Consider the following 14,321-nt stretch of genomic DNA (forward strand, 5'->3'; position numbering starts at 1 on the left):
TTTCTGTTATTCTAATACTTTTGATGTTATATTATCCTATGTAATTTTCCATTGGTTATATGCAGTCTAATTTATAACTGTTCCCTAGGTAGCTTTTTTGCTACACAGTGAAGTATTCCCTCCTCTCACCCCCCTAGTTTTAATGAGATATAATTGGCATATAACATTGTATTAAAGTGTACAGCATAATGATTTGATGTATGTATACTGCAAAATGATTACCTCAATAAGCTTAGTTAACATTCATCACCTCGCATAATTACATTTTTTTTCTATCATGAGGACTTAAGATCTACTCTTAGCAACCTTCAAATATATAATACGGTATTAACTACAGTCACCATGCTGTGCACTACATCCCTAGAACTTACTTATCTTAGAACTGCAAGTTTGTAGTTTACACAATGCAGCCTTTATTAAAAAAACTTTATCAGACTTTTTCGTTTTTCTGTCCTGTGATTCAGATGGAGTTGGCATCCATGCTTTACCTCCCTGTTTTGAGGATTCCACTGGGATGGGGGTGGAGGTAGGAGGATTATGGAGGGAGACTTGATCACTGGTAGGTAACGGTGCTAATATAGGGAGGCAGGGGGCTTCCTAGGTGGCGTTAGCAGTAAAGAATCTGCCTGCCAATGCAGGAGACACAGAGAAGCGGGTTCAATTCCTGGGTCTGGGAAGATCTCCTAGAGGAGGAAATGGTAACCCACTCAAGTGTTCTTCACTGGAGAACTCCATGGACAGAGGAGCATGGTGGGCTACAGTTCATGAGGTCACAAAGGGTTGGACATGACCGAACACACATAGGGAGACAGCCTGAAGAAGAGTGGTTTGCTGACTTCTTAGTGACCAGGGGATGCATTGATTTTCCTTACTGGTATTTTTAAATGTTGAGAAGAGGAGTTCGGTTCCCCCACCATGCTCATCTAATGAGTAAAATCATGGGGACATCTGAATCTCTTGAGTCACATATGAATTTTAAAAAATTAGCACTATGTGTCACAGGATTCTTTGGGTTTAGTCTTTGAATGAGCTAGGGGTGCTCTGCTGGCTTTATTATTCCTTAGGCAGCTTATTATTTTAATGGATTTTTTCTCTGCAGGTTGGGGTGTCTTTGAGTGTCTTTGGTAAACCTCTTCTGTTGGGTCCCAGACTTTGGAATCAAGATATATCACTAGTACAGCAAATAGCTTTTGAGGTTTCACCACATACCAGGCACAATGCTGAGTGCGAGTATCTATTGATAAACCATTTTATATGGAATTTAGTGCAATGGGCATGATAGTTGTTAATGAAGTGATGGCACAATATAATTATTCACATAAAACCTTGATATTTATAAGAAGTCGAATGATGGCAACATACGGAATACAAGGTCTGGGTGGTCAGGGAAAGATGGCCTGAGGAGTAACAATTAAGTTGGTATTCACAGAAGCGAGAGGGAGGGAGGTCACTGCAGATGGAATGTACCAGGGTGGGAAGGAACCCGGCCCTGGGAAGAAGAGAGAGGAGCTTGTGTGGCTGGAGTGCAGGATGAGGTGGGTAGGAGACAGGAAAAGAGAATGAACGCGAACATAAGCAGGGGAGCCAGGAGAATGCCGTGGAGTGTTCTGATCGACTCTGTCGAGGACTCAGTTTTTTCTCTAGTTACGGGCTGTGTGACTTTGGGCAAGCCATTCTCTGTGCTCAGAGTTTGACTCTCTGTGCCTCAGTTTCCTTACCTATAAAATGGGGGAATGTTACTTAGCTCAGGGGTTGTACAAATAGATCGTTCATAAATATTTCCTGAGTGAATAGTGCCAGGCACCGGGTATATGATGATTGGCCCCTTTCCCACATGTACCAAGCCTGAGATCATACGTACTGGCAAACAGTAGGCCTGGCACAGTGAAGAGCGTAGCATATGGAACCAGCCTGCCAGGTTGGAATCTCAGAACCATGGACTCCTAGCCCAATATCTTTTCAGAAACGCATTTAAACTCTGTAAAACTTAGTTTTCTCAAATGTAAAGTAGGAAAAATAGTAATGGCTATTCCTCAGATTATTGTAATTAGAGAATATGGTTCAAGTAGTTAACTCTGCCCTTGTACCATAATATGCCATAGACATATTTGCTTTTTATTATTCTGGCTTCTGAAGCTAATGGACGTTTAATGGGATATTATTGTGAACTTGTTAGTGGAGATAGGAATCCCTTACATATTAAGTGGGAGGCTCTTGGTGTTCCTACTACTATCTGCTTGTGATTTTGGCTATGAAAATGCTTAGATCAGTAGCATCTGAAGTTCTCAGAGAAGGGCCCCAGGACCCAACAGTGGACACGTACCTCTCTCCACACAGCAGCGCTTGCCCTCTGGAGAGTTGGCAGTTCTGAAATGGCAAGTTTCCTCTCTACTTAGAAATGAAAAGCCAACTGTCATTTCAATTTAGCAAGTGTTGCTTTACCTTTCAGGGCAATCTTAACCACAAGCTTATGTGGGACTCAGGCTAGAAGGATGCGCCATGTCTATAGCAAGATTCTGCCATGTGTTGAAGTTCTTAGTGGCATACCTGCTGTGATTACCAAGATGTCGCCTGAATTCATCAGTCAAGGCTGCCCTGCTGTGTTTGTTTTGTCCTATTTCTGCGTTTTTGCTCTCTTGACTCACTGATCAGGGGAGAGTTCCCAATATTAGATTGAATAATTGCTTTCCTGCTAAGAGCTTTAGGGAGAGAGGCTTGCAAAGAAAGAAGAATGCTAGGATAATAGGAAATACATGGGTAATGAAAGCTTCAAAGCGATCTGCAAGGAATGCCCTCTTTTCTCTGTTTCTCCTGTCTAGTAAACGCTGGTTCATCTTTTTGACTCAGCCTTAAAGATGCATCTTATGTGACGTCATCCCCAGGTTCCCTTCCTCTTTCTGTGGCTTGGTTTTCACCAAGTAACTGTCTTACTTATGTAGTTATCCTTGATGGCAGAAATTGTGTGTTGACCTTTTTGCTGGTACCTGGCACAGAGTAAACACAGGTATGTTTGCTGACAATGAAAATCATCACCTTTCTTACACTGTATGTCAAGGAAAAGGGAAATGAAGTTGCTTCTAGATTAGGTAGAGAAGAGCTTGTGAATACCACTGTTTAATTTCTTTCCTGCTCCATTCCTCAGCCTCCTTCCTTCATCTAGCATGGTTTCACTGATGGTTGATCATCATATTAGCATTTTTAGTCTTTCTTGAAAATTGACTAAGTACAGCCATTTAATCCTAGGAGGGAAAAGCACTTAACCCTTGCTGCTGAGTTAGCACTTCTTAACTAAATCAGGCAAAACCTCTTGAGTATTTGGAATGGCATTGTCTTTTCTCTCTGTTTTTTAAAGTGTAAAATGTTCACTATAAGTGGTGGTTATGTAGGAAATTAGCTTGGTGCAATGGTAGCCTCCAAGTATACTCCCTGCTGCTGCTAAGTCGCTTTAGTCGTGTCTGACTCTGTGCGACCCATAGACAGCAGCCCACCAGGCTCCCCCGTCCCTGGGATTCTCCAGGAAAGAACACTGGAGTGGGTTGCCATTTCCTTCTCCAATGTATGAAAGTGAAAAGTGAAAGTGAAGTTGCTCAGTCGTGTCCGACTCTGTGTCCCCATGGACTGCAGCCTACCAGGCTCCTCCGTCCATGGGATTTTCCAGGCAAGAGTACTGGAGTGGGGTGCCATTGCCTTCTCCGAAGTATACTCCAGAAGTCACAAAATTGAAAGCCTCACAGGTAGGCCAAATTCAGGTGTTTGAATCATGTGGCTTATCAAATCAATTAAAAATACCCAGATCAGATGAGTCGCTCAGTTGTGTCCGACTCTTTGCAACCCCATGAATTGCAGCACGCCAGGCCTCCCTGTCCATCACCAACTCCCAGAATTCACTGAGACTCACGTCCATCGAGTCAGTGATGCCATCCAGCCATCTCATCCTCTGTCGTCCCCTTCTCCTCTTGCCCCCAATCCCTCCCAGCATCAGAGTCTTTTCCAATGAGTCAACTCTTCACATGAGGTGGCCAAAGTACTAGAGTTTCAGCTTTAGCATCATTCCTTCCAAAGAAATTCCAGGGCTGATCTCCTTCAGAATGGACTGGTTGGATCTCCTTGCACTCGCAAGAGTCTTCTCCAACACCACAGTTCAAAAGCATCAATTCTTCTGTGCTCAGCCTTCTTCACAGTCCAACTCTCACATCCATACATGACCACTGGAAAAACCATAGCCTTGACCAGACGAACCTTTCTTGGCAAAGTAATGTCTCTGCTTTTGAATATGCTATCTAGGTTGGTCATAACTTTCCTTCCAAGGAGTAAGTGTCTTTTAATTCCATGGCTGCAGTCACCATCTGCAGTGATTTTGGAGCCCAGAAAAATAAAGTCTGACACTGTTTCCACTGTTTCCCCATCTATTTCCCGTGAAGTGATGGGACCGTATGCCATGATCTTTGTTTTCTGAATGTTGAGCTTTAAACCAACTTTTTCACTTTCCACTTTCACTTTCATCAAGAGGCTTTTGAGTTCCTCTTCACTTTCTGCCATAAGGGTGGTGTCATTTGCATATCTGAGGTTACTGATATTTCTCCCGGCAATCTTGATTCCAGCTTGTGTTTCTTCCAGTCCAGCGTTTCTCATGATGTACTCTGCATATAAGTTAAATAAGCAGGGTGACAATATACAGCCTCGACGAACTCCTTTTCCTATTTGGAACCAGTCTGTTTTTCCATGTCCAGTTCCTACTGTTGCTTCCTGACCTGCATACAAATTTCTCAAGAGGCAGATCAGGGGGTCTGGTATTCTCATTTCTTTCAGAATTTTCCACAGTTTATTGTGATCCACACAGTCAAAGGCTTTGGCATAGTCAGTAAAGCAGAAATAGATGTTTTTCTGGAACTCTCTTGCTTTTTCCATGATCCAGCAGATGTTGGCAATTTGATCTCTGATTCCTCTGCCTTTTCTAAAACCAGCTTGAACATCAGGAAGTTCACGGTTCACATATTGCTGAAGCCTGGTTTGGAGAATTTTGAGCATTACTTGACTGGTGTGTGAGATGAGTGCAATTGTGTGGTAGTTTGAGCATTCTTTGGCATTGCCTTTCTTTGGGATTGGAATGAAAACTGACCTCTTCCAGTCCTGTGGCCACTGCTGAGTTTTCCAAATTTGCTGGCATATTGAGTGCAGCACTTTCACAGCATCATCTTCCAGGATTTGAAATAGCTCAACTGGAATTCCATCACCTCTACTGGCTTTGTTCATAGTGATGCTTTCTAAGGCCTACTTGACTTCACATTCCAGGATGTCGGGCTCTAGGTCAGTGACCACACCATCGTGATTATCTGGGTCATGAAGGTCTTTTTTGTACAGTTCTTCTGTGTATTCTTGCCACCTCTTCTTAATATCTTCTGCTTCTGTTAGGTCCCTACCATTTCTGTCCTTTATCGAGCCCATCTTTGCATGAAATGTTCCTTTGGTATCTCTGATTTTCTTGAAGAGATCTCTAGTCTTTCCCATTCTGTTGTTTTCCTCTATTTCTTTGCACTGATCGCTGAAGAAGGCTTTCTTATCTCTTCTTGCTGTTCTTTGGAAATCTGCATTCAGATGTGTTTATCTTTCCTTTTCTCCTTTGCTTTTTGTTTCTCTTCTTTTCACAGCTATTTGTAAGGCCTCCCCAGACAGCCATTTTGATTTTTTGCATTTCTTTTCCATGGGGATGGTCTTGATCCCTGTCTCCTGTACAATGTCATGAACCTCATTCCATAGTTCATCAGGCACTCTATCTATCAGATCTAGGCCCTGAAATCTATTCTCACTTCCACTGTATAATCATAAGGGATTTGATTTAGGTCATACCTGAATGGTCTAGTGGTTTTCCCTACTTTCTTCAATTTAAGTCTGAATTTGGCAATAAGGAGTTCATGATCTGAGCCACAGTCAGCTCCTGGTCTTGTTTTTGCTGATTGTATAGAGCTTCTCCATCTTTGGCTGCAAAGAACATAATCAATCTGATTTTGGTGTTGACCATCTGGTGATGTCCATGTGTAGAGTCTTCTCTTGTGTTGTTGGAAGAGGGTGTTTGTTATGACGAGTGCATTTTCTTGGCAACACTCTATTAGTCTTTGCCCTGCTTCATTCTGTATTCCAAGGCCAAATTTGCCTGTTACTCCAAGTGTTTCTTGACTTCCTACTTTTGCATTCCAGTCCCTTATAATGAAAAGGATATCTTTTTTGGATGTTAGCTCTAAAAGGTCTTGTAGGTCTTCATAGAACCATTTAACTTCAGCTTCTTCAGCGTTACTGGTTGGGGCATAGACTTGGATTACTGTGATATTGAATGGTTTGCCTTGGAAACGAACAGAGATCATTCTGTCGTTTTTGAGATTGCATCCAAGTACTGCATTTCGGACTCTTTTGTTGACCATGATGGCTACTCCATGTCTTCGGAGGGATTCCTGCCCACAGTAGTAGATATAATGGTCATCTGAGTTAAATTCACCCATTCCAGTCCATTTCAGTTCGCTGATTCCTAGAATGTCGACATTCACTCTTGCCATCTCTTGTTTGACCACTTCCGATTTGCCTTGATTCATGGACCTGACGTTCCAAGTTCCTATGCAATATTGCTCTTTACAGCATCAGACCTTGCTTCTATCACCAGTCACATCCACAGCTGGGTATTGTTTTTGCTTTGGCTCCATCCCTTCATTCTTTCTGGAGTTATTTCTCCACTGATCTCCAGTAGCATATTGGGCACGTACTGACCTGGGGAGTTTCCCTTTCAGTATCCTATCATTTTGCCTTTTCATACTGTTCATGGGGTTCTCAAAGCAAGAATACTGAAGTGGTTTGCCATTCCCTTCTCCAGTGGGCCACATGCTGTCAGATCTCTTGACCATGACCCGCCCGTCTTGGGTAGCCTCACGGGCATGGCTTAGTTTCATTGAGTTAGACAAGGCTGTGGTCCTAGTGTGATTAGATTTACTAGTTTTCTGTGAGTATGGTTTCAGTGTGTTTGCCCTCTGATGGCCACTTGCAACACCTACCATCTTACTTGGGTTTCTCTTACCTTGGGCATGGGGTATCTCTTCATGGCTGCTCCAGCAAAGCACAGCCACTGCTCCTTACCTTGGACGAGGGGTATCTCCTCACCGCCACCCTTCCTGACCTTCAACGTGGGATAGCTCCTCTAGGCCCTCCTGTGCCCATGGGGAAGCAGGAACCGAGAGTTGCTAGGGTTCAGGTGGGGTGAGGGGAGAAGGCTGGGCTAACCCACCGGGTTCCTGGGTTATGCGTTGGTCCTGTAGCCAGTCTTTCAGTCTCCTCTCTAATGCTGTGGCTACATGGACAGTATCTGAGGTTATTAAAGAGGTTCAGCAGATAGGAGGTGCCTGGTACCAGGGTGCTTCCACTTAATGGGGAGACTTGTGCAAATATGCCTGGCCACAGCTGTAGTTCACCAGTTAATTCAGTGAGTACCAATGGGTGCTATTAATGTTTCTGAGAGAGAGAGTAGAGGTGGGACCAGAACGGGTGTCAGAGATGGATGTCAGATTTGGGGATGACAGAGCTGCCATTCTGAAGGGGGCTGTTGTACATTATGACTTGGTCCTCCCACCCCCTTCTATTTGTAAGTGATACTCTCATTCAGTCCTTTTTATCTACATTCAACATACTTATGGTCCACTTATTGGGTATATGTTTAGCACATTTCAAAGATTTCTAAATTTTTATCTATATTTAACACGTCTATGAGTTTATCCCAGATTGGGAAGATCCTCTGGAGAAGGGCATGGCAACCCACTCCAGTATTCTTGCCTGGTGAATCCCATGGACAGAGGAGCCCCGAGGGCTACAGTCCATGGGGTCACAAAGAGTTGGACACAACTGAGCGACTAACACACACACACACACACACACGCACGAGTTTTATAAATTCCACTTATTTTTCTTGTTCTTTTAAGAAGAACTGAATATTCTCAAATAATGCAGCAAACCCACATTGTAGTGGTTCCATACATATAGAAGTATAATATTCATGATAGATTCTCATTAACTGGTTTTCATCAGTTGCCCTTTTAACTCTAGGGGAAAAAAAGCAGGCTACTGCAAACATAGGTGACATACATTGTTTTCAGAAATTGATGATCGTTGTCTTGGAAAATTGGCAGAAAAATTATAGAACCTGGGTTTTTTATAGATGGGAAATGTCCTCAGTACCATCTTGCTATGTGACTTAGGAGCAGGGGAAACTGATTCACAGAACTGTTGAACTAGGAAACAACTTGGAGACCATGGAGTTCAATTGTTTAAATTTTAAGATATGGTGTGTGAGGATCAGAGAGGTCAAGTGTCTTATCTAAGATCACACAGCCTAGTTATCTGCAGAACTTAGTCTTTAGTTCTTTGAAACCTGGTCCAATTATTATTGTAAAAGGAGTAGGATTTCTTATATTTTTTAGTGGCTGAAGTATGGTAAACATTTATTTGAAATAGCTTTTTTTTTTGAAAATGAAAATGTACATAAAATCTCAATTTATCAAAGTAGATGTTTCTTTTTTTTTTTTTTTCCTTCACATTTCACTCTGAGTGCTAATGGGATCTCTTTACTTCAACATGCCAATCATTTACAATGATAAATGAGAAAAGCCGGTAAAAGACATATTCAGCTTTCTAGGAGGGGTGGGCTGGATTAGTGCATTAGCTGGAGTGTCCTACAAAGAGGAATAGGCTGAAATGGCACTGGAAATCATTTTAATTTGATAGTCACTTAAGAAGTACTCATTTGTCTGCTAGTTGTCTGAAGGTATCATGCTATTTTCTGACTGTAATATTTGTGGTTACTTGAAGTAATGATGCAAACAATATAAATGACATAAATGGGAAATTTACGGAAATGTATGTTTCCATAAATATAACAGGAAAGCAACATTTCTGACTTTGCTGTGAATGACCCCATTGTTTGCCTGGTGATGCTCTGTTCCCACCACCTCCATGCACATCATTGCTCTGGGTTTAGGGCAGCCAAGAGTGGAGAAGAGACTTGTTTGATACTGTATGATCTCACTTATGTGCAATTTAAAAACAATACAAATGAACACACATGCAAAATGGAAACAAACTCAGATTTAGGGGCTTCACTTGTGGCTCACTGATAAAGAACCTGCCTGCCGCCAATGCAGGAGATGTGGGTTGGATCCTGGGTCAGGATGATCCCCTGGAGGAGAAACTGGCAACCCTTTCCAGTGTTCTTGCCTGGAGAATCCCATGGACAGGGGAGCCTGGCAGGCTACAGTCCATGGGGTCACAAAGAGTCAGATCTGACTTAGCAACTATGCAGATACACGATGGAAAGTACATTAGCAAATTAATTCAATAATCTTGATTGAATGCCTGTTTCTGGCCAGCCACTAAGAACTGTGGATGCAACAGGGAATAAATAAGTATGTCTGCACTCCTGATGCTTACAGTTGAGGGAGGAAAGAAGGGAAGTAAAGTAAGAAACATGGAACAAGGTTATGATAAGTGATATAAGGAAATAATTGATCACGGTACATGATAGGTGGGGAAATCACCAAAGTGGCGGATAAGACATTAATGGGGGTTTCGTTGGAGGGAGTGGCCAAGAGGTTGTCTATGCAGTGAGAGCTGGACAAGGGAGAGGTAGGCAAGGGTTAATTTGTATGTGGCCGTGCAGGCCATGCTGAGGAGCCTGATGTTACCCTGAGTGACGGGAAGCCATTGGAAGGTTTTATGCAGCAGATGGAAGGGACCCTGACTTCTGTTTTAAGAAGGGCACTTGGGCTGCTGTGCGGGTGACGGAGGAGGGAAGGCAGCGTGGAGACCTTGAGGATGCTATTGGAGAGATGATGGCAGCTTGAACAAAAGTTTAAGAGTGGGGCCAGGAAGAAATAAACAGATGCTAGCTGCCGGAGCCCTCATGATACGTTCTTGGATTGAATATGGAGGGTGGAGAAAAAGAAAAAATCAAGGACAATTGCTAGTTTTTTGACCTTAGGAAGTGGGTGGTTCCATTTGCCAAGACTGGGAACTTTAGGAGATAGTAGAGGGTCATTGGAGAGAAAAAGAGCTCAGTGGTGGATACAACTTGAAATGATATTCAATGTGCACATGGAGATCGTCAGGAGGCCATTGGATATACGAGTCTGTTACTTAAAGGAGAGGTTAGGGTTGCAGATATAAAATTTTTGGATCATTGGCCGTCAGATTTGATCATATCCCTCAGGGAAAATTGAGAGGTGAGGACACCCATAACTGGTCTGATATTCATCATTCCCCCAGTCGGCCTGCTGATTAATCATGGCTCTTTTTACACTGGACCTAAGTTCAGAATCCTCTACGAGCTCTCTAGGCAGCACCACCAATCAGTTGAATCCTAACTGATGAGTAAAGAAGGAAGTAGCAAAAAGGAAAAAAATAAATCTAGATGTTAATCTCAACCAAGACTTTTTACCTGGCACTAAATTCTAAGTGAAACTGATTGCAAGGCTCTTTGCCCAGCAGTAATAATAATAAAAATAACATTAACACACATTGGCTAATGGTCTCTAGTTTGCAGTGATTTATATATACATTTAATAGGTTTTGAATATCTTTATAGAAAGTCTTTATGGAAAGTCCTATCACTTCATGGCAAATAGATGGTGAAAAAGTAGAAACAGTGACAGATTTTATTTTCTTGGGCTCCAGAATCACTGCAGATGGTGACTGTAGCCATGAAATTAAAAGTCTCTTACTCCTTAGAAGGAAAGCTATGATCAACCTAGACAGTGTATTAAAAAGCAGAGATATCACTTTGCTGACAAAGGTCTGTCTAGTGAAAGCTATAGTTTTTCCACTAGTTATGTATGGATGTGAGTTGGACTATAAAGAATGCTGAGTGCTGAAGAAATGATGCTTTCAAATCATCAATCCTAAAGGAAATCAATCCTGAATGTTCATTGGAAGGACTGATGCTGAAGATCTGGTACATTGGCCACCTGATGTGTAGAGTTGATTCACTGGAAAAGACCCTGATGCTGGGAAAGATTGAGGGCAGGAGGAGAAGGGGATGACAGAGGATGCAGTGGTTGGATGGCATCACTGACACAATGGATGTGAGTTTGAGCGAATTCCGGGAGATAGTGAAGTCCATACCGCAGTCCGTGGGGTCACAAAGAGTCTGACATAACTTAGCAGCTGAATAACATCAACAATGGATAGTCTTTCGCTAGAATTTTGTAAAAGGCATAGAAGCATTCCCTAAGTGACTCTTATGTCAGCCCTTGGCAGAAGCCTGACAGCATACCACTTAGTAGTAAAGCAGGGAAGGCCTTTCTTTAGGCAGGAAAACAAATGACACTCAGGTCGGTTTTCTGTGGGTAGAGTGTTCTGGGGTTGGGACATTCCTTATAGAGGACCAGCCTGACTTCTGTGGATGTAAAAAGATTAGTCACAACCTAAGAGTTGAGTTGAGTTGAGTTCAGTCGCTCAGTCGTACCTGACTCTTTGTGACCCCGTGGACTGCGGTACGCCAGGCTTCTCTGTCCATCATAAGCTCCCGGAGCTTACTCAAACTCACTATGCTTTATTCACTGGAGATTTTTAGGACTTAAGCCTGGGAGGCAGCACCTCAATTAACCCTGAGAGAACTGCTCCAAGGAGGCAAAGAGAGGGGCCAGGTTATGTAGAAATTTTGCAACAAAAGGTAGGAAGTTTGAAGTCAAAAGATTATTTTAAATTAAAACCAGGTAACCCAAGTTAAGGAATTTAGTGCTTTTCTATGTATGGAAAGATGCAAGTGTCTGGGCTCCCTGAAATCATTCCTACGCACCTCACGTATCTGTGGGCCAGTATACTGTTTTCACATCTCGAGTTTCCTCAGGGGAGACTGTGGGGAGTGGCTGTAGTCTGATGGCTGCTATTAATAGCAGAGATTCTTCCCTTCCTGAGTTCCCTCACCTGCTCACCCGCTTCCGGTTCACCTTCCGAAGGGCTCACAGGCTCACCTTCTGTGGTGGCCGCAACTGCTGTTGGCTGTGCACGCTTTGTTTACTGACATGGCAGGAAATAATTAATTTCTCACTTCCCACCATCTGTAGCCTAGACTCCTACATCTGGAAGACCGTGTTCTTTTCTGTGCTGCAAACTTGAAATCGCAATGTGTAGGATTACAGGCGATGTAGCTGGGGGGGACTGTGAGCAATCACCTAGTCCATCCCCCTCATTTTGCAGTTGAGAAGACTGAGGCCCAAGATCAAGAATTTGAGGATTTCTTTTTGTTTAAAAACCACTCTTTAGAATGAGGTGGTTCAAAGTCCTAATACGAGTCTGTGATATTGCTTGGGCGACATGGCCTTTGTAGTTCTATGCTTTTCTTTTCTTTTTAAAAACTCTTCATGCAATTTTTGAAAGGTTGCTTCCCATTTACAGTTCCCACAGAATCACGGGTATATTCTCGTGTTCACACTACATTCTCGAGCCTATATTACACCACACAGTTTATGCCTCCCCTCCCCCACCGCGTATGGTCACTCCCCCTCCCCTCTCTCATCTGGTGACCACTGGTTGATTCCCCATCTGTGAGTCTGCTCCTTTCTTTGTTATGTTCACTAGATTATTGTATTTTTTAGATTCCACATATGTGATATCATATAGTATTTGTCTTTTCTCAGTCTGGATTATTTTACTTAGCATAATGCCCAGGTCCATTCATGTTTCTGCAAATGGAAGTATTTCATTCTATTATTATGGCTGAGGTAGGATTCCATTATATGTATACCACAGCTTCTTTACCCATTCGTATGTTAATGGACACTTGGGTTGTTTCCTGTATCTTGGCTATTGTACATAATGCAATTCTATAATATGTTTTTTAAGGGTTCCTCAGGCAGTCCTAGAGAAATAACCAAGAGTTACCATACGTATCACCCTATCGCTTGCAGAGGACATTGGCAGGTCATGAGAGAAGTCCACCAATCCTCTGAATACTTTTTCTCTAATTCCAGTCCCTTGGTGCCCACTTCCTGGTTCCAGAAAGTATAGTGTAAAATAGTGGTGTGACACCCAGTTTTATCATGACAAGGGTGAGTCTGAGTATGAAACCATGAGGGATCTCTCTCATTATGTGGATGTTGCAGAAAGAAGGATTCCTGTCTAGGAGCAGGATTCTCCGAACTCACACACCTCTAGACCTGTTGAATTGGCCTCAACTTTAATAAATATTTCATGAGGACGGTCATCTACTGGATGTGTACAGAAATTCCAGGCACGTTGATGGATCCTGAGCATGCCTTGTATTTATTCTTTTAGCAAAAGCACAGTTGTCTGGCATTATTTGCTCTAGTAAATCTCTCCTGGTCATAAAGTGAGGACATATTTCCCTAGATGTGTGTGTGAGAGATAGAAGCTGAGGCCACCGGAAAAGGGAAATGAGAGCCTGCTGAGTGGCACTGGATCCTATTAGACTCAGGATTTTCTGAATTTTGAACCCCATTGATCTGACTGCCTCTCACCCTATTTTCAGCAACCTAATCTGTCTGCAGCAGGCCAAATTGCTCCATGTCCCATCAAAATCGCTGTCAGAAAAATCACTGACTGGCCAACTGTGGACTTGTCAAAGTGACAAGTGGGCATGATGGCTGGGACAGCATTTCCAGGCTTTGCCTTGAGTGCAGGCAGCCATGTGGAGTGGTGGGTGGCAGCTGAAAATGGAAACTATTGACAAGAAGGGCAAAGGGGAAAGGTACCCTGGATCCTCTGGACAAGGCATTTTTAACTGTGTGTCTTTCTTCCTTTTCCCTCTTGTCTTCCCTCTCCTCTTTTCCCATCTGTATTTCTTCTTAACTTCCCCTTCTCCTCCTCCTTGACCCCTTAGATGCAGAAAGAGAGATCCACGCAGCCCCTCATGTGAGTGAGAAATTAATTCAGCTGTTCCGGAATAAGAGTGAGTTCACCTTCCTAGCTACTGTGCAGCAGAAGCCATCCACGTCAGGAGTGATCCTGTCCATTCGAGAACTGGAACACAGGTAAGAAAGCACAGTCTACTTCTCAAGATCTATCTGGAATTCATGCACTACACAAAATGTAAAGGGTGCAACTCCAGGAAAATGTTTGGCTGGATGAAACCTTGTGGCTGTTGAACACGTTTGTGGACTTAATTTGCGTTAAGAATTTACTTTGGGTGAAGTGGCTATCTTGTTTGCTCTCTGAGGACCACTCACCTATTTTGTATCTCCTGATAGACTTCGCTCATATAAAACCACATTCTATCCATCAGGTTTAGGTCACCAAGTTAAGTGGTTATATTTACCAGCAACCTCCAATAGGCC

General features: G+C 42.9%; 1 protein-coding gene across 40 annotated transcripts in view; it reads left to right on the forward strand.

Moving 5' to 3' along the window:
- The window catches only part of NELL1 (neural EGFL like 1), a 1,048,536-nt gene that overhangs the window by 93,977 nt on the left and 940,238 nt on the right, over positions 1-14,321 (forward strand). For all 40 annotated transcript variants that reach the window (XR_015158062.1, XR_015158061.1, XR_015158064.1 and 37 more), the window contains one exon: positions 13,868-14,018. Coding sequence is in view for 36 of the 40 variants with exons in the window: in XM_086385555.1 (XP_086241681.1) it covers positions 13,868-14,018 (151 nt within the window). In the remaining 4 variants the exon portion in view is untranslated. The remainder of the gene's footprint in view (positions 1-13,867; positions 14,019-14,321) is intronic.

The sequence above is a fragment of the Bos grunniens genome, chromosome 29 (assembly GCF_055505025.1).
Source record: "Bos grunniens cultivar Pamir isolate PY7600 chromosome 29, Bosgru_T2T1.0, whole genome shotgun sequence".
Classification (NCBI taxonomy): Eukaryota; Metazoa; Chordata; class Mammalia; order Artiodactyla; family Bovidae; genus Bos; species Bos grunniens.